Raw genomic sequence first — 22,455 nt, 5'->3', positions numbered from 1 at the left:
ATGTGAATTATTATGTTTAAAGCTTATATGTGTTCATATAAAAACTTGATGTTGATGGAGTATTATGACCTATTATAGGTCAGGTTTTTTGGCTAGATTCGAATTGGACCCCCTTTTCTACATTTGATGGCGAGCCTCCCTGGATCCCGACCCTGGAAGCTGTCCACAAGTGCTGTGGACAACTCTGCTCTGTGAAACCCCCTTCTTTTCTATTGTTGCTGAACTTTCACTACTCTCCAGTGTGGTAGGAGAAACACGTACCTTTCCACAGACTGGACCTTTTTGCACATACTCAGTTCCAACTGCCACCTGTGAAACAACCGGACATTAATTACTCATATATACACACACAGAAAAAAAGGGATATTTTGATATTAATAGATATTGGTGTATAAATAGATATATAAATATATATTTTCTTATTAATATACATATTTTCCTACCCGGGTAGTAGTATATAAATATTGATACAGATACAGTTATCCAATATATATATATATATGGTAATAACAGTAATATAAGGTGTATTATTTATATTGAATATCCTGCCTGTTTTTTGTATTTTATTTTATAATATTTTACTTACCTATTTATTAAAAGGAGGCTAACCTCCAAATCTCAGAGCAGTGGTGCAGTGTCATCTCTTGCGTGGTGTTGTCCTTGGCTCCGTAGACGATCCTAGGTTTTTTTTCTGATTGGCCCACAGTATTATTTTATATTTCTTGTTAATTAATCCCAGATACTTACCTTTGGTATTTAGCACTGGTATTTAAATATTGGAATCTAGCTAAGTCACTACTATTTTCTAGCAATTCGCTACATAAAACTTGGCGAGCCAGCCAGGAGCCTAGTTACGTTAAATACTCACTCAAGAGCAACACTGCACAACTGTCTAATCAAACTAAGTGTTTCACATGCTAAAAATGGAGTTCATTGAACATAACAGTGTAAAAGTCCCTAATTCCGTGATAGTTAATGGATTAACTGGGTCAGACTGTGGTGGAGAGGTGTTGACGTTTCTGAAAGAACATGGTACAATAAATAGGACACTAAAAGTGGACGACGCTAGTTCCGAGCTACATTCGCAGGTAATTGTAGAATACAGTTCCGGTTCTGCTTTGCAGAGATTAGAACCCCTTCTACCCTACCGTTGTACACTCGCTGATAATACTGTGTGCTGTGTACGAGCACTAGCGGATGTTTACTCTCAGGGAGTGGGTAGTAAGATTACTCACACTTATGTAGGTGAGTTACAGAGAGTAGCTAAACTAAGTGGGAGGGATTTAGAAGCTATCCTACGAGAAGCCCTGGATCAGATAGGTGATATCATTGACACGCCTGATGTTGTCGAACTAAAAAATGACTCTCATCCTGCACCAAGCCCCGACCAAACATCAGAGCAAAACCAGTCTGAAATTTCGTCCCAAGCCGTGTTCGGATCTCACCTGAAACCTACCTCTGATGACAGCAGGAGCCATCATTCTGCACACTCCTTGTCACCTGCTAAGCAGAGAACAGTTCCATTGCTCGATTCTTCTACATTTAATCCACCTGAAGTGCAGAAAGTGATAGTGGAGCACATCGTGAGAAGCGAAGAAAAGTCTCCATTCGCTGGTTCAACCGTGAGATTGAGAACCTTTTCTGGAAAAGTTCCCAAGCCATATAGCGAGGTCGACTACGACACTTGGCGTTCTCAAGTTGGTCTGATGCTTAATGATTCATCAGTCCCTGATAGGGAAGTAACGCGTAGAATACATGAAAGTCTTCTGTCCCCCGCTGCTGACATAATCAAGCACATTAGTCCAGAGGCTGCAGCTACAATATATTTGGAGCTGTTGGATTCAGCCTATGGTACTGTGGAGGATGGAGAAGAGTTGTTTGCACAATTCATGAGCACTCTGCAAGATGCAGGAGAAAAACCGTCAGCATACCTGCAACGTCTTCAGTCTGCACTGAGTCGAGCTGAAAGAGCAGGTGGAGTTAAGACTTGTGATATTAATCAGCAGCTCCTTAAGCAGTTTTGCAGAGGCTGCTGGAATGATAGTTTGCTAACAGACCTACAGCTAGAGCACAAGATAAAACACCCCTCACCGTTCGCTGAGTTGCTGCTACTACTGCGTACAGCTGAAAACAAGTATGAAGCTAAAGTTGCAAGAAGAAAACAGCACCTAGGCTTAGGAAGACAAAAAGCAGCAGTGCACTTACACACTATGTGCAACAGTAGTGTACTTCATGTTGAGCCAGATTCCAGTGAAATGAGCGAATTAAGAAAAGAACTAGCTCAGATTAAGAGCCAGTTAACTTCCATTTTGACACAGAAAAGTATAAGAAAAGCCAGTGTGAAGTCGGAATCTTCAACAGGAGAGCCACTGACACAACTTAGACCTACAAAACCTGACCATGCACAGAAGAAATATAAAAAACCTCAGGCTAAGAAACATACCAGTGAAAAGCCAAAGCCCTGGTATTGTTTCCGTTGCGGAGAAGATGGACACATCGTGGCTAATTGCGAGGCCGACGCGAATCCTGCTCTTGTTGCTGCCAAGAGAAAAGAGTTAAGAGAGAGACAAAGAGTATGGGAAGATGAACAGCACCCTTTAAACTGAAGCCAGTTTCTGTCATGGGACAGCCAGGAACTGAAGCTCATTCACGTCCCGCTATCAAGAAAGCTGAAAACCCACATACTCAACGAGCTTCACTAAAATGTGCACAAACAAAACAATCCTGCATTATACCTAAAGGACTGATAGGAACCAAGTGCACAGCTCGAGTAAAAATTGGAGAAACTCAGACAAATTGTCTACTGGATACTGGTTCCCAGGTGACCACAATCTCTCAATCATTCTCCAACCAACACTTACCAGCGCATAAGATAGAACCACTTGGTGACTTGTTGGAAGTGGAAGGAGCTAATGGGCAGATGGTACCTTACTTGGGATATGTAGATCTGAGTATCGCCTTTCCCAAAGAATTCGCCGGAGTGGAGGTGGAAGTGCCAACACTAGCCTTGGTTGTTCCAGACTTGAGTTCTGAAGCCCAACCCCAAGTCCTCATTGGCACGAACACTTTAGATGTTTTGTATACGACCATCACTGACAAGGTTGTGGAAAGACACTATCCTCATCGGTACGGTTATGAAGCTGTATTAAAAATTCTCAGAGCAAGACATAAACAACAACAACATCTCACTCATGGGTTAGTCAAACTCCACAGTAAGGACCCGCAAGTCATTCCTGCTGGAGAAAATGTGGTTTTGGAGGGTTGTATTCTAGTCAACAAACAGACATCAGGAACTATGGCTGTTTTAGAGCACCCCACCTGTTCCACCTTGCCTGGGGGACTGTTGGTAAAGCCCTGTTTGGTGAGCATCCCTGCTAAGCTACCCCGAAAAGTTCCTGTGATGTTAAAAAATGAGTCTGGGCATGATATAGTGATGCCCCAGAAATGCATCATTGCAGAACTTAACGCTGTTCAGGCTTTACTACCCCAGTCATCCAATTCAGCTGAGTATGTACCAGTCAACCCTGGATTGAGTTTTAACTTTGAAGATTCTCCCATTTCTATTGAATGGAAAGAGCGTGTCACTCAGAAGTTGAACAACATGCCTGAAGTCTTTGCACAAAATGACCTGGATTATGGGAGAGCCAATAGAGTTAAACATCACATAACACTCTCTGATGAAACTCCATTCAAGCATCGAGCTCGACCTATTCACCCGCAAGACCTAGAAGCTGTTCGCAACCATCTGCAAGAGCTGCTGCAGGCTGGTATAATCAGAGAGTCTGAATCTTCTTTTTCATCTCCCATAGTAGTTGTACGCAAGAAAAATGGAGATGTGCGATTATGCATAGACTACAGGAAGCTGAACCTTCAAACAGTTAAAGACGCTTATGCTCTTCCAAACTTAGAGGAGACCTTTTCCACGCTCACAGGATCAAAATGGTTCTCTGTGTTAGACTTGAAATCAGGGTACTACCAAATTGAAGTTGAAGAAACTGATAAACCCAAGACTGCATTCGTGTGTCCCCTTGGATTTTGGGAATTCAATCGTATGCCACAAGGAATCACAAATGCGCCAAGCACATTTCAACGCTTGATGGAAAAATGTATGAGTGGCATTAACCTGAGAGAAGTCCTTGTATTCCTTGACGACTTGATTGTTTTCTCCAAGACCTTAGAAGAGCACGAAGCAAGGCTACTAAAAGTTTTGAATCGTCTCAAAGATTATGGTTTGAAGCTTTCTCCAACTAAATGTAAGTTTTTTCAAACTTCTGTTCGATACTTGGGTCACATCGTTTCCCAAAATGGAGTTGAGACAGACCCTAACAAAGTAGAAGCCCTAAAAACATGGCCAAGACCCAAAGGGTTAAAAGAATTGAGATCTTTTCTTGGTTTTTCAGGCTACTACAGGCGTTTCATTAAAAATTACTCAAGGATTGTCAAACCACTCACAGACCTAACTGTTGGATACCCACCTTTGAGGAGGAGTAACCAACCCAAGAAAGAACAAAAACAGTATCATGATCCGAAACAGCCGTTTGGTAGTCGCTGGACTCCTGAGTGCGAACAGTCATTCCAGGTCATCATTGAAAACCTCACCTCAGCACCTGTCCTAGGGTTTGCGGACCCCCAGCTTCCATATGTTCTCCATACTGATGCCAGTACTACTGGAGTGGGGGCAGCTCTGTACCAAGAGCAAGAAGGCAAAATGAGGGTTATAGCCTATGCAAGTAGAGGGTTGTCAAGAAGTGAATCTAAGTACCCTGCACATAAGCTTGAGTTTTTGGCGCTGAAGTGGGCAGTCACAGAAAAATTCAGTGACTATTTGTATGGGAGTCCATTTACTGTTGTGACTGATAGTAACCCATTAACATATATTCTCACTACTGCCAAGATGGATGCCACAAGTTACCGGTGGCTAGCCTCGCTGTCAACTTTCGACTTCAAGCTGAAGTACAGGGCTGGGAAGCAAAATGCAGATGCTGATGGTCTTTCTAGAAGGCCCCATGGTGAACTGACCAATGACGCTGTTTCCCGAAAAGAACAGGAACGAATCTACCAGTTTGCTAATACTCACCTGGAAGATTCAGATGTCTATATGGGCCAAGATGTTGTCAAAGCTGTCTGTGAAAAGCATTTTGTCAGACGTACTTTGGATGAATGTCAGCACGACAATGACACTGTGGCACAGATACATTCTCTAGTTGTTTCTTCAGATTCTATCCCGGATTGTTTCATCAACGAAGAACAAAGTGGGCTACCTATAATTACACAAATGTCTGAGGAAGAGATTCAGAAACAACAAAAGGCTGATCCATGTTTAAGGGAAGTCATCCACCAGATGGAGACAGGAGAGACAATTCCTCCAATGGTCAGAGAAGAGCTGCCACAAATCACCCATTTCCTGAAACAGTGGAAAAAGCTAAGATTGCACAACAAGATCTTATATCGTCAGCGCTTGGATGGGGAGAACCCTACTTACCAAATGGTCTTACCTGAGTCGTTACGAGCTGTTGTTCTCAAAAGTCTACATGATGACATGGGTCATATGGGAATGGAGCGGACACTTAACCTGGTAAGGTCTAGATTCTATTGGCCAAAGATGTCTGAGGATGTTGAAAGAAAAGTCAAGACCTGTGACAGATGCGTCCGAAGGAAGACACTACCAGAGAAAGCAGCACCCCTGATGAACATCACTTCGACCAGACCACTTGAACTTTTATGCATGGACTTCCTATCCATAGAGCCCGACCGAAGCAACACCAAGGATATTCTCGTGATTACAGACCATTTCACGAAGTATGCTGTAGCAATTCCCACACCAAACCAAAAAGCCCAAACTGTTGCAAAATGCCTCTGGGAAAACTTCATAATTCATTATGGCATCCCTGAATGTCTACACAGTGATCAAGGTACAGACTTTGAATCACATGTCATTAAGGAATTATGTCAGATTATGGGAATCCGCAAGTCACGTACTACGCCATATCACCCCCGTGGGAATCCAGTCGAACGCTTTAACCGAACTCTGTTAAATCTCCTTGGCGTTCTTAACGAGGAAGACAAGTCAAAGTGGAAGCAGTTTGTCAAACCTTTGGTGCACGCATACAACTGCACAAAGAATGATGTGACTGGGTATAGCCCATATGAATTAATGTTTGGAAGACAGCCAAAACTACCTGTAGACCTAGCATTCGGCTTACCTCTGAGAGATAAGCGTTATAAGTCACATTCTCAGTACGTCCAAGATCTCAAGTCACATCTCGACGAAAGCTTCAAATTAGCCAAGCAAGGGGCAGACAAAATTGCAAAAGCTAACAAGACCAGATTTGACCGGCATGTCACAGCCTCTAGACTAGAAGTTGGTGACAGAGTCCTTGTAAGGGCAGTCAGACTCCGTGGAAAGCACAAACTTGCTGATAAGTGGGAGCCAGACATCCACATAGTGGTTAAACAGGCTGAAAACTTTCCAGTCTACACAGTCAAGCCGGAGACTAAAGAAGGTCCGCTGAGAACTTTGCACAGAGATTTGCTACTCCCTTGTAATTTCTTGCCAGAAACTGCTCCAGAACCAACTATTTCACAACCTTCACGAAAGCCCAGAACACGACAATCTGTGGAACAAGAATCAGTAGACCAAGATTGGGCTTTTGATGATGAACACCCATACCAGAGAATCACAGTGCGACCAGTAGTCAGACCCACCAGTTTCACTACTATCTATGAAGTACCTATGAGAAGAGAAACAATAGACAACCTGTCTGCAAAAGACTTACCTGAAGGGAACTTACCTGAAAAAGCCGTATCTGCAAATGACTTACCTAATACTACTGATGACAACTTGGATGTCAGTGCACATAGAAGTGGAAAAAGTAAAGAAATCAGTGCTGAAAGCCTGTCAGTACACCTGCCAGTAGCATCCAAACCTGCAAGCATTGAGTCTGTTGACATACCTGTAATGTCACCTGAATCCTTTACTGAGTCAGAGGTTGAGAAAGACAAAGATTCAAGTACCCAAGTGGAAGCTGAAAGACAAACCCAAGATGCTCTGCCTGGAGTTGAACAGAGTAAATTGAGTGAAGACACTGGCTCTGGTGAACCAGATTGTGTCAGACGGTCTAACCGTAAAAGGGAGCAACCTGAGCGCCTGCACTATGCTCAGTTTGGAAACCCAATGGTCTCCATTGTTCAGTCCTTATTCCATGGCCTGAGCACAGCTTTCACTGAAGCTTTGAGAGATAGTCCAGAACCTGATTACTTACCTCATCCCCATACCAAACCTATTACTGTACAGCCATACAGATGCACAGGGACGTGCATATGTTCAAGCGGGGAGGGTGTAACCCAGGTTATAAAAGCCTGATTTATTAAAAGAATATTTTATTATTAAAAGGGCACAAAAGTTGAGTTACACTGAAGCTGAAATTGAATATGAAGCATAATATAATAATTGAAATATTATAAATAAATAAAGACACAAATATGTGAGTAACAGAAACTTTATTCACTTAAAAAATAATTATTTTATATATTTTTGAGAATATTTAATTTGTTTAGTAGTACGTCACACACTACAGCCAATAAGGCGATTGACTACGTTGATAAGCGCGGGTAATTCTGCTGATCTGGACCCAGTTCTTTTTTTTGGGTCGAGCAGCCGTCGTGAGCAGAAGGCATCTGCAGAGGAAAGGAGAAGGATAGATTAGAATTTGGATTTGTGTGGTAGAAAGCTGCAGTGTTGCAAGTAAACCCTCTTTGGGCTAGATCACCGAGCTGGTGGACCTGGGAAGCCCTCCGTGGCGAAGAGGAGTTTTATTAGCTGGTTACACTGAGTTTTGCATCGGTGAGTTAATTTAGTATTTACTGCGCTAGCCGACTATGCTACGCTAACCATGCATTTTCATTAGGATTACGGTGATGCCTGTGCTTAAACGTGTCAATATAACTTTTTAAAATTCTTTATAGCTTATTTGAATGATTATTTTTTGGAGATATTTCAGCCTGTGTAACCACAGGCTGGCCTTTGTGAGCCCACGATAAGCGCGCCACAAATTTGCGCGCGTTGCGAAAATTTAACCCCTTGTGTGCCAAGCAGTGCATTTATCTTTATTTTCTCTGTACATAAATCTCAATTATTGTAAATATGTTCAATTAATTGGTCAAGAAGGTAAATATGTTGTGAGTATGTGTAGTTGAATGTGAATTATTATGTTTAAAGCTTATATGTGTTCATATAAAAACTTGATGTTGATGGAGTATTATGACCTATTATAGGTCAGGTTTTTTGGCTAGATTCGAATTGGACCCCCTTTTCTACATTTGATGGCGAGCCTCCCTGGATCCCGACCCTGGAAGCTGTCCACAAGTGCTGTGGACAACTCTGCTCTGTGAAACCCCCTTCTTTTCTATTGTTGCTGAACTTTCACTACTCTCCAGTGTGGTAGGAGAAACACGTACCTTTCCACAGACTGGACCTTTTTGCACATACTCAGTTCCAACTGCCACCTGTGAAACAACCGGACATTAATTACTCATATATACACACACAGAAAAAAAGGGATATTTTGATATTAATAGATATTGGTGTATAAATAGATATATAAATATATATTTTCTTATTAATATACATATTTTCCTACCCGGGTAGTAGTATATAAATATTGATACAGATACAGTTATCCAATATATATATATATATGGTAATAACAGTAATATAAGGTGTATTATTTATATTGAATATCCTGCCTGTTTTTTGTATTTTATTTTATAATATTTTACTTACCTATTTATTAAAAGGAGGCTAACCTCCAAATCTCAGAGCAGTGGTGCAGTGTCATCTCTTGCGTGGTGTTGTCCTTGGCTCCGTAGACGATCCTAGGTTTTTTTTCTGATTGGCCCACAGTATTATTTTATATTTCTTGTTAATTAATCCCAGATACTTACCTTTGGTATTTAGCACTGGTATTTAAATATTGGAATCTAGCTAAGTCACTACTATTTTCTAGCAATTCGCTACAAACAGAACCGGTTTTACGTTGGTGGAAAAGGTTAATGGTCTTGTCTGTGGACAGCTAAGGCATTAATCAGGGCCCAAACCTGTGGTCATCAAGTTGAGTCATTTTCATGGTGTCCCTTGTTCAAAGATCTCTCTCTCTCTCTCTCTCTCTCTCTCTCTCTCTCTCTCTCTCTTTCTCTCTCTTCTTGTGTCTTTTCTCTCTCTCTCTCCTCTTTTTCCCTCTGTCTCTATATTTCTTTCTCTGCCACAGTGACTCTCCCTCCTTCTATGTCTTTCTCTCTCTCTCTCACTTTCCACTAGGGAAGAGAGAGAGAAGGGACAATGCTATTTGCATTTGGACATGCTCTGAAGTGTGTGTGTGTGGTCAGACGTTTGCAAACTTCATAAAGAGTTTCATTTTCAGAAGCTTTGAATGCATTAGAATTTTTACTGAGATCAACATATTCACAGAAAATCATGAGAAACTTTATGACACTGGAGCAGCTGCACATGAGCCTAATGAGAAGGAGCAGTGGAACTGTGTTCTCTGGAGCCATGGAGTTCAGCCCAGTACCTGAAATAAGTAACTGCTCTCATCAAATGCTCACAACAATGATCCAATGTTATTAGTGATAACTGCCAAAAGCATAATCCATTCAATCATTCATGGATAAAATATATAGCAGACCCTTAGCATCCAACTGGGAAACCATAGCAAACATCTAGCCATGCCTTAGCAAGCACATGTGCAACAATTGTGACCACCTGGGATACGACCAAAACCACCTAGTCATACCCTGGTAACTACCTGGGAAAGCATAGCAACAATCTTGCTACACCCGAGCAACCACTCTGGAAACCAAAGCAACTACCTAGCCACATGTTAACTAAAACCTGTGTTACTTTAGTGATTACCTAACAGCATCTGGCTACCCTGGAAACTGCTTTGCACTACAAAATAAATACCATAGCGACTAGGTAGCAACTAGAAACCACCCCTCATTAAACACTGTAGCAACCATCATAGAAAACATAGCTACCACCTATCAACAACTTAGCAACTACCTGAAAACCAGGGCCCTCAAGTCTCAAGCAGTGAGTGTGAGACACATGAAATAATTAATAATTAACTTTGCCGCACAGAAATTAATCCTACACTGCACTCCTACAGCTGTCTTCAATTAGCGACCTCTCTGCATGTTATTGGAAATGTACCATCCTATTTGATGTTCCTATTATTTTCTGTTTCTAGAACCGGTTCCACCTGCAGATGACGACGCGTCTTCCACCGTCTGGTCTCGCAGAGCTGCTGCTGACCGTGCTGCTGAGGGAGGGCTGGCATGGCGGCGCCGTGGTCCTCTGCCCTGGAGCAGAAGATTCTGGGATATTAGAGCACCTCCAGCAGCGGGGCAGGAAGGGACTGGATGGGGCGCGGTGGCATCTCTGGGAAACACTGGACCTCACCCATCTTCAGGGGGCAGGACTGAGCAGAGAGGACGGGGTGCAGGACACACAGCAGCAGGACGAGGTGACTAAGATTACTTTATTAATTTATATTAATAATTCATAAAGAATATGGAATAATTTCTAATAGATATATAATAATTCATAAATTATGCAGAATAATTAATAATTTAAAGCAGATACTGAATAATCTATTATAGATTCTGAATAGCTCATAGCACATTTACATTTACACATTTTACTGGAAAGTCAGCGAGATTTAAAATTAAATCTGATAATTTATTTCTTGCCACTTTTGGACCCAAAAGCAGGACCTCTGTTTTGTTGCTGTTTAAAAGGAGGAAGTTACGCAACATCCAGCCTTTCACGTCATTTACACAGTCCTCTATACAGTCATCGGGCTTGGCTGAAATATACAATTGTGTGTCGTCTGCGTAACAGTGAAAGTTAATGTCATGGTTTCTTATAACTGTGCCTAGCGGTAACATGTATAATGTAAATAATAATGGTCCTAAAATAGAGCCTTGTGGAATTCCAAATCTTACTTTAGAATAATTTGAATTTAGATTGTTTACTTTTACAAATTGATAACGTTCCGTTAAGTAAGATTTGAACCATAATAGGGCTGTCCCTGTAATTCCAACCATGTTTTCTAACCTTTCTAGGAGAATATTGTGGTCTATTGTATCGAAGGCTGCGCTTAGGTCAAGAAGCACCAACAGGGATATGTGGCCTTGATCAGAGGCAAGAAGAAGATCATTTGTTATCTTGACTAGAGCTGTCTCTTTACTATGATGTGGCCAGAATCCAGATTGGAATTTTTTATATATATGATTCTTATGTATATATGAACTAAGTTGTTGGGCCATGGCTTTTTCTAAGATCTTGGACAGAAATGGCAAATTTGAAATAGGCCTGTAATTAGACAGTGTGGTTTCCAGATGTGGAAAGTGTGGTTTCAAGATGTGGTTTCCTGATCATAGGTTTAATAACTGCTAGTTTAAAAGCTTTGTGTACATGGCCCAGGCTAAGGGATGAGTTTACTATAGTTAAAAGAGGATCGATAATAGCTGGTAGTACTTCTTTGAGCAATTTTGTGGGAATTGCATCAAGTGTGCAAGTTGTACAGTTTGCGGAGGTGATAATCTTCTCTAGTTCTAACTGTGGGAGTGGGTAAAAGGTTTCAAGTCTTTCTTTTACAATTACATTATGTTTTATATCATTCACATTGGGGGGCAGCCAGGACGGATTTAATCCTGTGGCTTGAGTTTGTTGTCTAATATTCTCAATTTTATTATTAAAAAAGTCCATAAAATCTTTACTGGTGAGAGTTGCTGGAATTAGTTGTTCGGAACCTACTTGATTTTTTGTAGTTCTGGAAAACACACTAAACAGTGCTCTCAGATTATTTTTATTATTGGAGATCAGTGAGGCCAGATATGCTGAGCGAGCTTTAGTGAGGGCATTTCTATACTCTATAAGGCTGTCCTTCCAGGCAGAATGGAACACTTCCAGCTTGGTTGATCGCCATTTCCGCTCTAGTTTCCGTAATGATTGTTTTAAAGTATGGGTTTTATCATTATACCATGGTGCGAGCTTTTTCTGTCTCATACTTTTATGTTTATGTGGTGTTACCTTTTCTAAAGTAGATCGACAGGTATTTTCTAAGTAATCAGTTAGTACATCTAGGTCCATTGGGTCTGATGGAGTGGGAACTGGTGTTGATATTTCTGGGAAGTTTTCTATAAATTGTAGGGCGGTAGATGGTTTTATTATACGCCTTGTAGAATAGAGAGGGTTCTTACATATATTATGGACGTAGCTCATATGAAATTAGGTAATGGTCGGAGATTGCTGAGGATTGCGGTAAGATATTAATTTTGTCAATGTTAAGACCTAGTGTCAGAACTAAGTCTAAAGTGTGACTGCAGTAATAAAAATGCATCCTTTTTTGTGACCAGATTTGTAATAATAGTGGAGAGAACCTCAAAAGAAGTGAAGGTGTCACATTGTTTAAGACTAATTTCTAGGGTATTGTGGTAAATTACACATACTCCACCTCCTTTGCCTGATAATCTGGGGCTATGTACATAATTATAGCCTAGGGGGTGGCTTCATTTAGTTCTGAATATTCATTTGGTCTAACCCATGTTTCCATGAGACAGAAAACGTTGAATTTATGATCACATATGATATCATTTACGATGACTGCTTCTGAGTTTAGTGATCTTATGTTGAGTAACCCAAATTTTAGTTCTGAGGTTTTGCTGCTAGGTGTTGTGTATGATTTAATATTGATTAGGTTGCTGAAACAGGCTGATTATGTTTTTCTACTTTTACATTTATTTCGGGGGAAAGACACAGTCTCAATACAGTTGAACCTAGGTGATGCCTCAAGACAGTTCGCAGACTGTCGGTTTAACCTGTCTGTCTGCAGCCTGGTCCCGGCTCTGGATTGTCAGCAGCTGTCTACACTACTCTGCTGACTAACTAAAAGACTATGTGCTATGCTACAAGAAAGTAAGGCAGCACCCTCCCGCGTGGGGTGGATACCATCCCTACCTATAAGACCAGGCTACCCCTAGAAACGTAACCAATTGTCTATAAAGCCCACTTGATTTCCGGAACACCATTTGGACATCCAGCAGTTTAACGCCGAAAGTCTGCTGTAAGCTTCAGCGCCACGCCGCATTGGTATGGGACCAGAGCAGATTACAGCATCGGACATCATCTGGGCCAGTTTAATCACCTCTCTAATATTACCCTTAGTTACCTCAGACTGCCGCAGATGAATATCATTAGCCCCTACATGAATGACTACCCTCGAATATCTCCTATTAGCTAACAGTATAAGGTTGCCACTAATATCCGGCGCTCCAGCTCCCGATAAACAGCTAACTGTTACTGCCGGCGCCCCTAGAGGAGTAGCTAATTTCACATGTCGAACAATAGAGTCTCCTATAACCAGAGCACTCTTAACAGGCTCCTCAGCGGGTGCTTCGCTGAGCTGGGCAAACCTGTTTGACACGCAAATCAGAGGAGCGTGGTGTCCCGGTGGGCTAGCTTTGGCCTCAGCGTTAGCATCAGCCTTAGCTTTCCGGCTATGACGCCGAGACGTCACCCATTCACCCCGCTGTGAGGGCTCTAACGCCGGAGTCGAGGGGGTGCTAACTCTCCCTAAGGCACCCGGAGTTGCTAGCACTGAATCTTGCAGTTTATCCCTTGACAATAATAAGCTCGGGATGCGTGGAATTAGCTCTGGCCCGTGAACAAAATTTATTTTTTTCTTTAGAATATTTTGGCAGACCAGATTAGTGCGATAACTGGGCCAGATCCGGCTTCATAATACACATTTGGTGTTAGAAAAGACCTGGAGAATAGACGCCTATAGCCTAGGGCCTAGGCACGCCCTTGGTTGCATCAACTTAATTGACTCAAATGGAACAGTTTTTCAGCCATTTTTTTCAGATTATGGAGCCTCTATAAATATTTCCCGGAAGTTAGTCGCAACATCAGCAGCACCGCAGAGCTACAGCAGAACAGATGCAAGTGTGATGTGCGTTTAAAGTTTAAGACTGTCACATCCAGGCCCAGTCCTGTTTGTTTTCCCCGCCATGTGCTCTCTCAGCACATGGCCCTGTCTGTTATTGTCCATGTCTCTGCCCTTGTCCCGCCTTTGTTCCGCCTCCTTGTCCTTAACCCTCGTTATCTGTTTCAGGTGTGTCTCGTTTTTTCGTGTATTTAAGTTCCCTTGTGTCACTTCCTTTTATCGGTCATTTGTTTTGTGTTATTCCAATTCCAAGTCGTGTTGTTTCATGTTGTTCTAAATTCTAGTCAGTTGTTCCTTGTTTTCGTTGCCTCATTTCATGTTGTTGTTTCAAGCCCTTTCATTTATTCAGTCATTCGTGTTTGCCCTCAAGTTCGTTTGTGTTTGTTTTTGTTCTATTGTTAATAAAGTATCTGTGTTGTAGCGTGTGCGTCCGCCTCCGCCAGTCCGCACTTCTCGTTACACTGACAAAGACATTTAAAGAATGAGATTTCATATTATCACCACATCTATATCCAATTAACAAGTGTGTAAAAGAGTGCTAGCGGATTTCCCACAAAATTAATAGATTTGGCGAACGTTAAAAATGATTTAGGCTACGACACTGAGTAATGTCACGGGGCGTGAAGAGTAGATTCAGGGAGGCGGACACACTCGCTACAACACAGAATTTAATAGAGAGATAACAAAAACAAACGAACTAGAGTAGAAACACGAAATAACACTACTAGACTGGGGCAAGAAACAGGCAGGAGACAACGAGAAACAAAGACTACGAAAACATTTGGGAAACAGAACGAGCAAGAGAACAACACATGAACAAAACCGAGCACAAACACAATGAAACAAACAAAGAAACAAATGAACAAAATGACCGATACCAGGAAGCGAGGGAAGAGGGCTTAAATACATGAACTTAACAAGAGACACCTGACACAGATAACGAAGAACAATTACAGAGAGGCGGAACAAGAGGTGGAGCTAGAGTGAATATAAACAAAGCCATGTGCGGAGATAGAAAAACAACAAACAGAGCCACATGGAAGGAGGAAAACAACCAGAAAGTGTCAAGGTGTGACAAGTAAAGTATAAGCATAACAACGGACAGCCTGGGAATGACCTTCTCATACTGTCATTTTATGATTTAATTTGTTTGGAAATTAGAGAAAAACTATTCTAGAGTGATATTTGTCTGGGGGAGAATGTGTTAAATGTAACTGGCGAGGGACTTTAGAGTGCTACGTGAAGAAGATGACGTGAGGATTTATTTTGCGATAGAATCTAAGCTAAACACAACAGTAAGGAACAGAATTGTTTTTTAATTGTGTTTGTAATTATGTAGAATAGGATGTAATGCGTAGCTGAGAATTTTAAACAGTAAAGTCTCCACCTTGAGTCTCAACACCCTGGGTTTAGCCTTGTTCCTTTTTAATAAAGCAAATAAAGTTCCCAATGGTGTGTTCTTAGCTTAAAAAATTTATTTGTTGTTGAAATCTTGTTGTAATCACTCTACTGAAATGAAACAACCATTATATATATTTAAAAAAATGTATTTCAGTTAGTGTTTTTAGTGGCACGGTGGCGCAGCAGGTAGTGTCACATTCACTCAGCTTCAGGATCCTGGAGTTGTGGGATCAAGTCCTCCTCCGGGTGACTGACTGTGAGGAGTTTTGTTTGTGTTCTCCCTGTGTCCGTTTGGGTTTCCGCTGGGTGCTCTGGTTTCCTCCCATGGTCCAAAAAACACACATTGGTAGGTGGATTGGCAACTCAGAAGTGTGCGTAGGGTGTGTTCCTGCCTTGTGCCCAGCAATTCTGGGTAGGATCCAGACTCACCGTGACCCTGAACTGGATAAGCAGTTACAGACAATGAATGAATGAATGAATGTTAGTGGATATTTGTTTGTTTGTTTGTTTGTTTTTTAGAGATTTATTAATTGTGGTGAATAGTAAACATTTTTATGTGTGCAAACATGTTATTTAATCTCCTGGAAGGATGTAATATTTTAAAATACCATTTTTAATAGCAGATTTCTACATGAAGGCCCCACCTTCTGTCCAATTCGATATCATAGATTAGTTTTTAAAGATTAGGTCTATATAGGATTATTAAACCACCGTTATGTGTTAGAAACCTAAATCTTAATCTCTTCACCTCTGTTTAACTTATCAGAAACAATAGGGTATATTTCACAGTGACTACCGTACAATTTTAAACAGCAGCAATTATAATTAAAAATATTTTTTAACGCAATCAACAACAGGAATAGGCTTGTAACGAAGATATCAGTCTAAAACATACCACCGAGGCAAGTAATGCCAGATTTTCACACTAATTCAGAAATTTTAGATGATTTTTTAAAAATTATTATTAGCAGACTAATGACCAAAAATGGGCAGTTTCTTTCCCTGACTTTATGTATTTAAATTGGCCACCCAGACCTTCCTGGAACTATTTGGAGCCTGCATGAGTTATGTGACCACCCAGCATTTTGGACTTCTGCTGGCGCAACTCTCTCTCTCTACATGGTTCTGGTTAATTCTTAAGGGATTAATCTTTAGTAGATACTGAATAATTCATAGTGAATATAAAATAATTCCAGTCTCTATGTACCGGCATTAAGTGGGTGGTCTGGGACGGGTGGGGATCTAGAGGGAAAATGGTGAGGGGCAGTAATTGTTATTGTTTTAAAGGTCCAGTTTGAAGAGCTTAAATAAAAATAAAGTCCGCACAGTTCTGGTGTTTGTAGGTGCTGGAGCTGCTGTCAGACCTCTTGAGTCGGACACCCAGTGCCCTGGCCTCCAGCATCCTGCTGCTGGGATCGGACCCTCAGTGTGTGGCCTCTGTCCTGAGGGGGGCGTCGCAGCTCACCCAACACCACGCACACTGGATTATGGGGTTTCCCCTGAGTCTGGACGGGCTGCACTCTCTGGGCTCTCCGCTGGGTCTGCTGGCGTACGGAGAGGTGAACCGCAAACCGCTCAACTTCTACATTCGGGATGCTTTGCAGCTGGTTGGACGAGCCATAACTGCCGCCATCACCGTTCGACCGGACCTGGCTCTCGTCCACCGCACAGCCAGCTGCTCCGACCAGCCCAGACACCAGCTGCCCTCCTCTGGACTCTACCTGACCAGGTAAGACCTCTGAAATAGCCTCAGTGGGAGTGAGTGGATCAGACACAGAAGTGCTGCTAGAGTTCCCTCTTCAGAGTCACAAAAATGAAGAGGTGAGACACTATAGGTTCGGGGAGTGTTTGGACTCTTGTTGTTGTTGCTTTTTTGTTGTTGTTGTTGTTGTCTGATCTTTCCTGGTCAGTTCAGCTGTTTATATTATCTTGGAGGAACACTGGAACGCTGTTCCCTTTTGGGGCAGATTAAACACTGCAGACCACACACACACACACACACAGTAACCTCTAAATAGACAAAGCTCTGTTCCACTAACGCCTGCCAGCATCTGCCAGAACAGCAGTGACTGTCCAAATCAGTCCCCATAATGTTGTCATCTCATAAACCACAAACAGAACCAAAACCGCAGTCATATCCACTATCAGAACCAGAACCACAAACACAGCACCTATTAGAGTCACAACCACAGTCAGAACCAAAATCACCACCACTGTCAGAACCAGAACCAAAATCAGAACCGGAACCACAATCAGAACCAGAACCACTATCGGAATCTGAACCACAAACTGAATCCATCCCATCACCTCAAGTTCATCAGAGTGTAAAACGAGAATGAAACGAAAACAATTAAAAACCAGAGCTTCTGCTCCTCGCTCCTCACTGCTGTGTGCTCAGAGTTGGGGTGAACAGCAAGCGGCTCATTATCATTTAATGGAACAGGTGCTGAAAGCGGGTTTTGACCAAAGCAGGTCAATGATGATTCATTGAAAAACAGAACTATTTTCCACTTTGGAGAATGGGTTTGGAACTTGTGTTCTTTATAATGCATGTGTATAAACGATTATATTTGTGTATAATTATTCTTTGCAGTGTCAGGAATAAAGGGGTTTTACAGTGTTTCTGACGGTGGGTCTGAAGTCCCAGGACAGACTCTGTCTCAGTCGGGGTTGAAACTGTACACACGTGTGTGCAGCGGAAGAAATAGGCCCAGTGGGACGTGCAGGACCTAACGAGGCGTGTCCGGGGGTCTCAAGGCTGGAGCAGGGGCTGCTCTGCATTTATATGACATTACTATTCCACACACAGCCACACCAGCAGCCTATTGGCTCTCATCCATAACTCAGCAGGGGATTGTGGGTAAAGTGGATGATGTCTGGGTCAGGATGAAGGAAATGAGGACTACTCATTTTCCCAGAGAGAAAGAGGGATAGGAGAGGAAGGACAGAGAGAGATACAGAGAGAGAGGGAGGGGGTGAGAGAGCTGGAGAGAGAGAGAGAGGAGAGAAGGTTAAATGAGGTTGTAAACCCTCTTCCCTTCCCTGGAATTTAACCCTTCAAACCAAGGAACATAGTTTCAACGCAGCTTTAAGTTATGAGTTAAATTTTACACACACCCTACAGCATCCAGCCAGTAATCTGTTTAAATGAAGAGAAGTGTTTAACACTATCAAACACACACACACACACATTCTCTCTCTCTACTCATTGGAACAACTCATTATGTGTGTGTTTGTGTGTGTATGTGTTTTATTGTCAGCTTGATTTCAGTGCAATGGAAACTCAAAGTCATAAAGCGATGTTGTTGAAGAGGGGTTCTCTAACAGATGTTCACACTAGCAGGCGACAACTCGTTTACGTCGCCCCAATTTTGTGTCTTCTTTTGTCTCTTGTTGAGAGAGCAGACGCTGGCCGAACTTTGGACCTTGTGTCTACGATTGGTTTCGGGACCAGACTGTAGTCAGTTAAGAAGACATCTAGAAAATAAATTGACATTTACCCAATCATAAATTGCAGTTAAAGTCGTTTTTATTTGAAGATTAAAGTCATAATATTCTAAAAATGTAAATGGCAGTTCGTTCCCCTTGTGCATCTACACATCTACTTGTGTTTTACAATACACGTGTGTGAGCGCACAGGGAAAACTTCTTGCTAAAAAACACAGATACTGAATCTCCAGAAGAGCTGATTGAAGTGGCTCTAAAACACCATCGCAGCTGGGGATACTGTCCCTTAATCAATATGATGTGGACAGCATCTCTCACATGTGCTTTGTCTCCTTACAGCCACAGTCTCTCACACGTTTCGAAGAAACAGCAAAACCTGTTATGGCACTTTTCCACCAAAAATACTCTGGTTCTTGAACCTACTCTTCTTTGGTTGGGAACAAACTTTTCCGGTTCCTAGTTGGTAGAAAAGCGCTATTAGTGGTGACTATTAGTGGTTTTCAGGAGGCGGGACTCAGAGTAGAGAACCAGATTGTAAGTGTTTGTACCACAGATTAGACACTGACGCACTGCTGTGTTGTAATTTTCACCCAAAATGTCTGCGAGGGACAGTCCAGTAGTCGCTGGCTATGAGACATGTCCATACCGTCTCTACCCAACTCTGCCCTTGGACAGGGCTGGTCAAATGAAAGCAGCAGGCCATAGTCTGAAGAAAAACTGTAGTATAAAAGAACCACCTTTGGTTCCCTAAAGCAACATGTTTATTTAAGAGTCGTGTGAGTGTGAAGAAACTTTCAAAGGTTTAATAAATAACCTTCAAGATTTTAATCAAAAACACTTTTCATAAATCTCTAGGGATGTTTCCTCTCCATGTGCTACTCTTCAGTCGGTTTGCATTGGAAACTGGTCTGAGGTGTTTATATGAAGCCCCAGTGTCTATAAATGGGACATAAAAATGGTATTCTAGGCTTTCTCTCTCTCTGTGCTTACAGCAGAGAAATGCAGTCTGGAGGTAGAGACTCCAAATGCTGAAAAGCATTAACCAAGATGAGGATCTTGCTCTATTCCTGCTCCATAGGTTGGAAACACTGACTTATTTTTGCAGTTTCAGATCACTTAAGGTGGGAATGTCTCTGAACTCGGTAAAGCGCTAACATCATTACAGACAGTGCTACAAAACTAAACAAATCGAGTTACAAATAAGTATTTGTGGGAATTCAAGCAGTGATTGAAAACTTACAGACAAATTACACTTCAGACACCAACAAGATCAAGTCGCTTTTTACTCCACAACATTCCACATTAAAAGATGCAGAGATTCTGAGCATAAAGAAACCACTAAACCAAAGTTTCCCCACAGTCACAGATGTCCATTTTAATACATCATTGTTAGCACTTCCATAAAAAAACTGGTTCTTGAACTGGTTCTGTTCCTGATTCTTACTTTGGTTCTCTCTGCAGGTGAACTGCCCCCGCATTTCCACCAGTTTTAATGGGAACCAAGGATATGTCACCAGCGGGGGATGCTGTGGGTCTGAATTCAGTACAGACAGATAGAGTCAGGACAGAGTCATGGTTTATCCAGTGCTTACAGCATGGTCAGATCAGAGTGAGATATGGGTCTCTGCTGACCACTGCACACCGGGAACTCCCCACAAGGGCAGCCCCTCACAGCACAGCGCCGTAAAGAAAAGTGTCTAGTGAATATTAAACACACAACATACTCCTCTGAGTTTATTTATCTCTTTATTTCTCGACGGTGATTCCAGGGGGAGCTTTACTCCGTGAAAAACAGCTGAGCTCTTAATCTCAGAATCAGAAGGTCATTTCACTCCTCTTTCTTTATTTGTTTTTATTCAGACTGGAGTAATCAAATCACTGAGGAACTGATCACTGACTCTCAGAGAGAGAGAGATGGAGAGTGTGTTCTGTATTGTGTGTGTGTGTGTGTGTGTGTGTGTGTGTGTGTGTGTGTGTGTGTGTTAATTCCATGTGGATTATTGCTGTGAATAATAAATGTTAAAGTCTCTCCCTGAGGCACTGCTGCCTTAACAGCCTTTGCTTCTACAAACACTGCTGTGTCTGAGTGTTTCTTACTGAGAAACCACCTCACTCCTTTATATGAAAAACACCTCTATAAACAACTGTAACCTCTACATATGCATCTATAACAGTGTCTATATCCCCTCTGTAATATATTACCTGCCATCTATTTATAACATCACTATCACACTCTTCCAGCCTTTATTAAACATCCTTAACACTTTTGAAACAAACCTCTGTAAACATTTATACCCTCTGTATAACCATGGGCTGCAGCTGACCTCACAGTGTAGAGTCGGCACCATATTGGGGACATCCTCATTAACATAACTCAAATAAAAACTGTGATATTTAAATTGTTTATTGTTAATGTCCACACTTGTAGTCTTATTTAGACATTGAAATGTAGTCCCATTTATCCACGTCATTTTTGTAAACAGAGCTCTGTTCATCTATGTCAGTCAGTAGAGGGGCTCAGGTTGTGCCCCAAATTGAGCCATACTCCCTACATAGTGCACATCACAGATAATAAACAAATAATAGATAATTTACTAATAATAAAAAAAAATATTATTGACATACAACTCGCTGTGAGGGCACACACTGTTATTTTATGACCCACACTGTACCCTACGGAGGCCTTGGCTTCGTTGCTGCATTGTGAGGCCTCTCACTGATCACTCACCCATTAGAAACCTATTAGAATCTGATGCTAACAATTTTCTATTAGATCCTATGTGGCTAACAGAGGATTACAGTTTCCTCCTCATTATGCTCCACTGTGGCATCCTTTACCCCCTGACACAGAGAGTGTTTGTGTTTGTGAGTGACATGAGACTCTTTCCAGCGCAGGGAGAGGAGCTGTGTAAGATAAATACATCCACTGCTAAAACATTACGTTACTGCCCCCCATGAATATAAACATTTATAACACCCCTATGATAATAATCTATAATCCATTAATAATCCTTATCTATAATCATCTATAACCCCTCTATACCTCTGATATAGCTGATAATGTTGCCAGTGAGTGTTTGTAGAAGGGGGGTGTTTCTGATAATGTGTCCAGTGTGTTTCTGTAGAAGGGAGGTGTTTCTGATAAAGTGGTCAATTGATAAAGTGTACTGTGTGTTACATGTGTACATAGGACTGCTGCTGTCAGGTGTGTGTGTGTGTGTGTGTCTGAAGAATGACAGCCGTATGGATTTTCTCCAGCGGAGCGAGAATGGGGGGCTTGTTTTGTTGATGCAGAACGGGGTTAAAGTGTATTCTGCTTTTCTAAAAAACAACGCTCTGACCTCGTCTCAGAAGCGCCGCGGCTTGGCGCCGTCAGAAGAAAACCTTGTCTCAGAAATCACATTTTATCAGAGACGTCAAATCTGTTCTGAATTTTAACACTGCACTTCACTCTTCTTCCTATGGAACAAGGGGTTAATCAGGAGTGTGTTCCTCTGCACTGCAAGAACACTCACTACTCTACTGGGAGACATGAAACTGTGTGCTACAACATTGCTATGAGTACAAGATAGCATTCATTCATTCATCATCTGTAACT

At 41.8% G+C, this 22,455-nt stretch overlaps 1 protein-coding gene across 1 annotated transcript in view; it reads left to right on the top strand.

Annotated features, from left to right (window-relative positions):
• The window catches only part of grin3ba (glutamate receptor, ionotropic, N-methyl-D-aspartate 3Ba), a 145,624-nt gene that overhangs the window by 56,232 nt on the left and 66,937 nt on the right, over positions 1 to 22,455 (top strand). Inside the window, exons 2-3 of the mRNA XM_066662397.1 lie at positions 10,248 to 10,523; positions 16,754 to 17,139. Of these exons, the coding sequence (XP_066518494.1) occupies positions 10,248 to 10,523; positions 16,754 to 17,139 (662 nt within the window). The remainder of the gene's footprint in view (positions 1 to 10,247; positions 10,524 to 16,753; positions 17,140 to 22,455) is intronic.

Source organism: Hoplias malabaricus, chromosome 1, assembly GCF_029633855.1.
Source record: "Hoplias malabaricus isolate fHopMal1 chromosome 1, fHopMal1.hap1, whole genome shotgun sequence".
Classification (NCBI taxonomy): Eukaryota; Metazoa; Chordata; class Actinopteri; order Characiformes; family Erythrinidae; genus Hoplias; species Hoplias malabaricus.
Note: the sequence above shows the minus strand (reverse complement) of the source record. Positions and strands in the feature narration are given on the sequence as shown.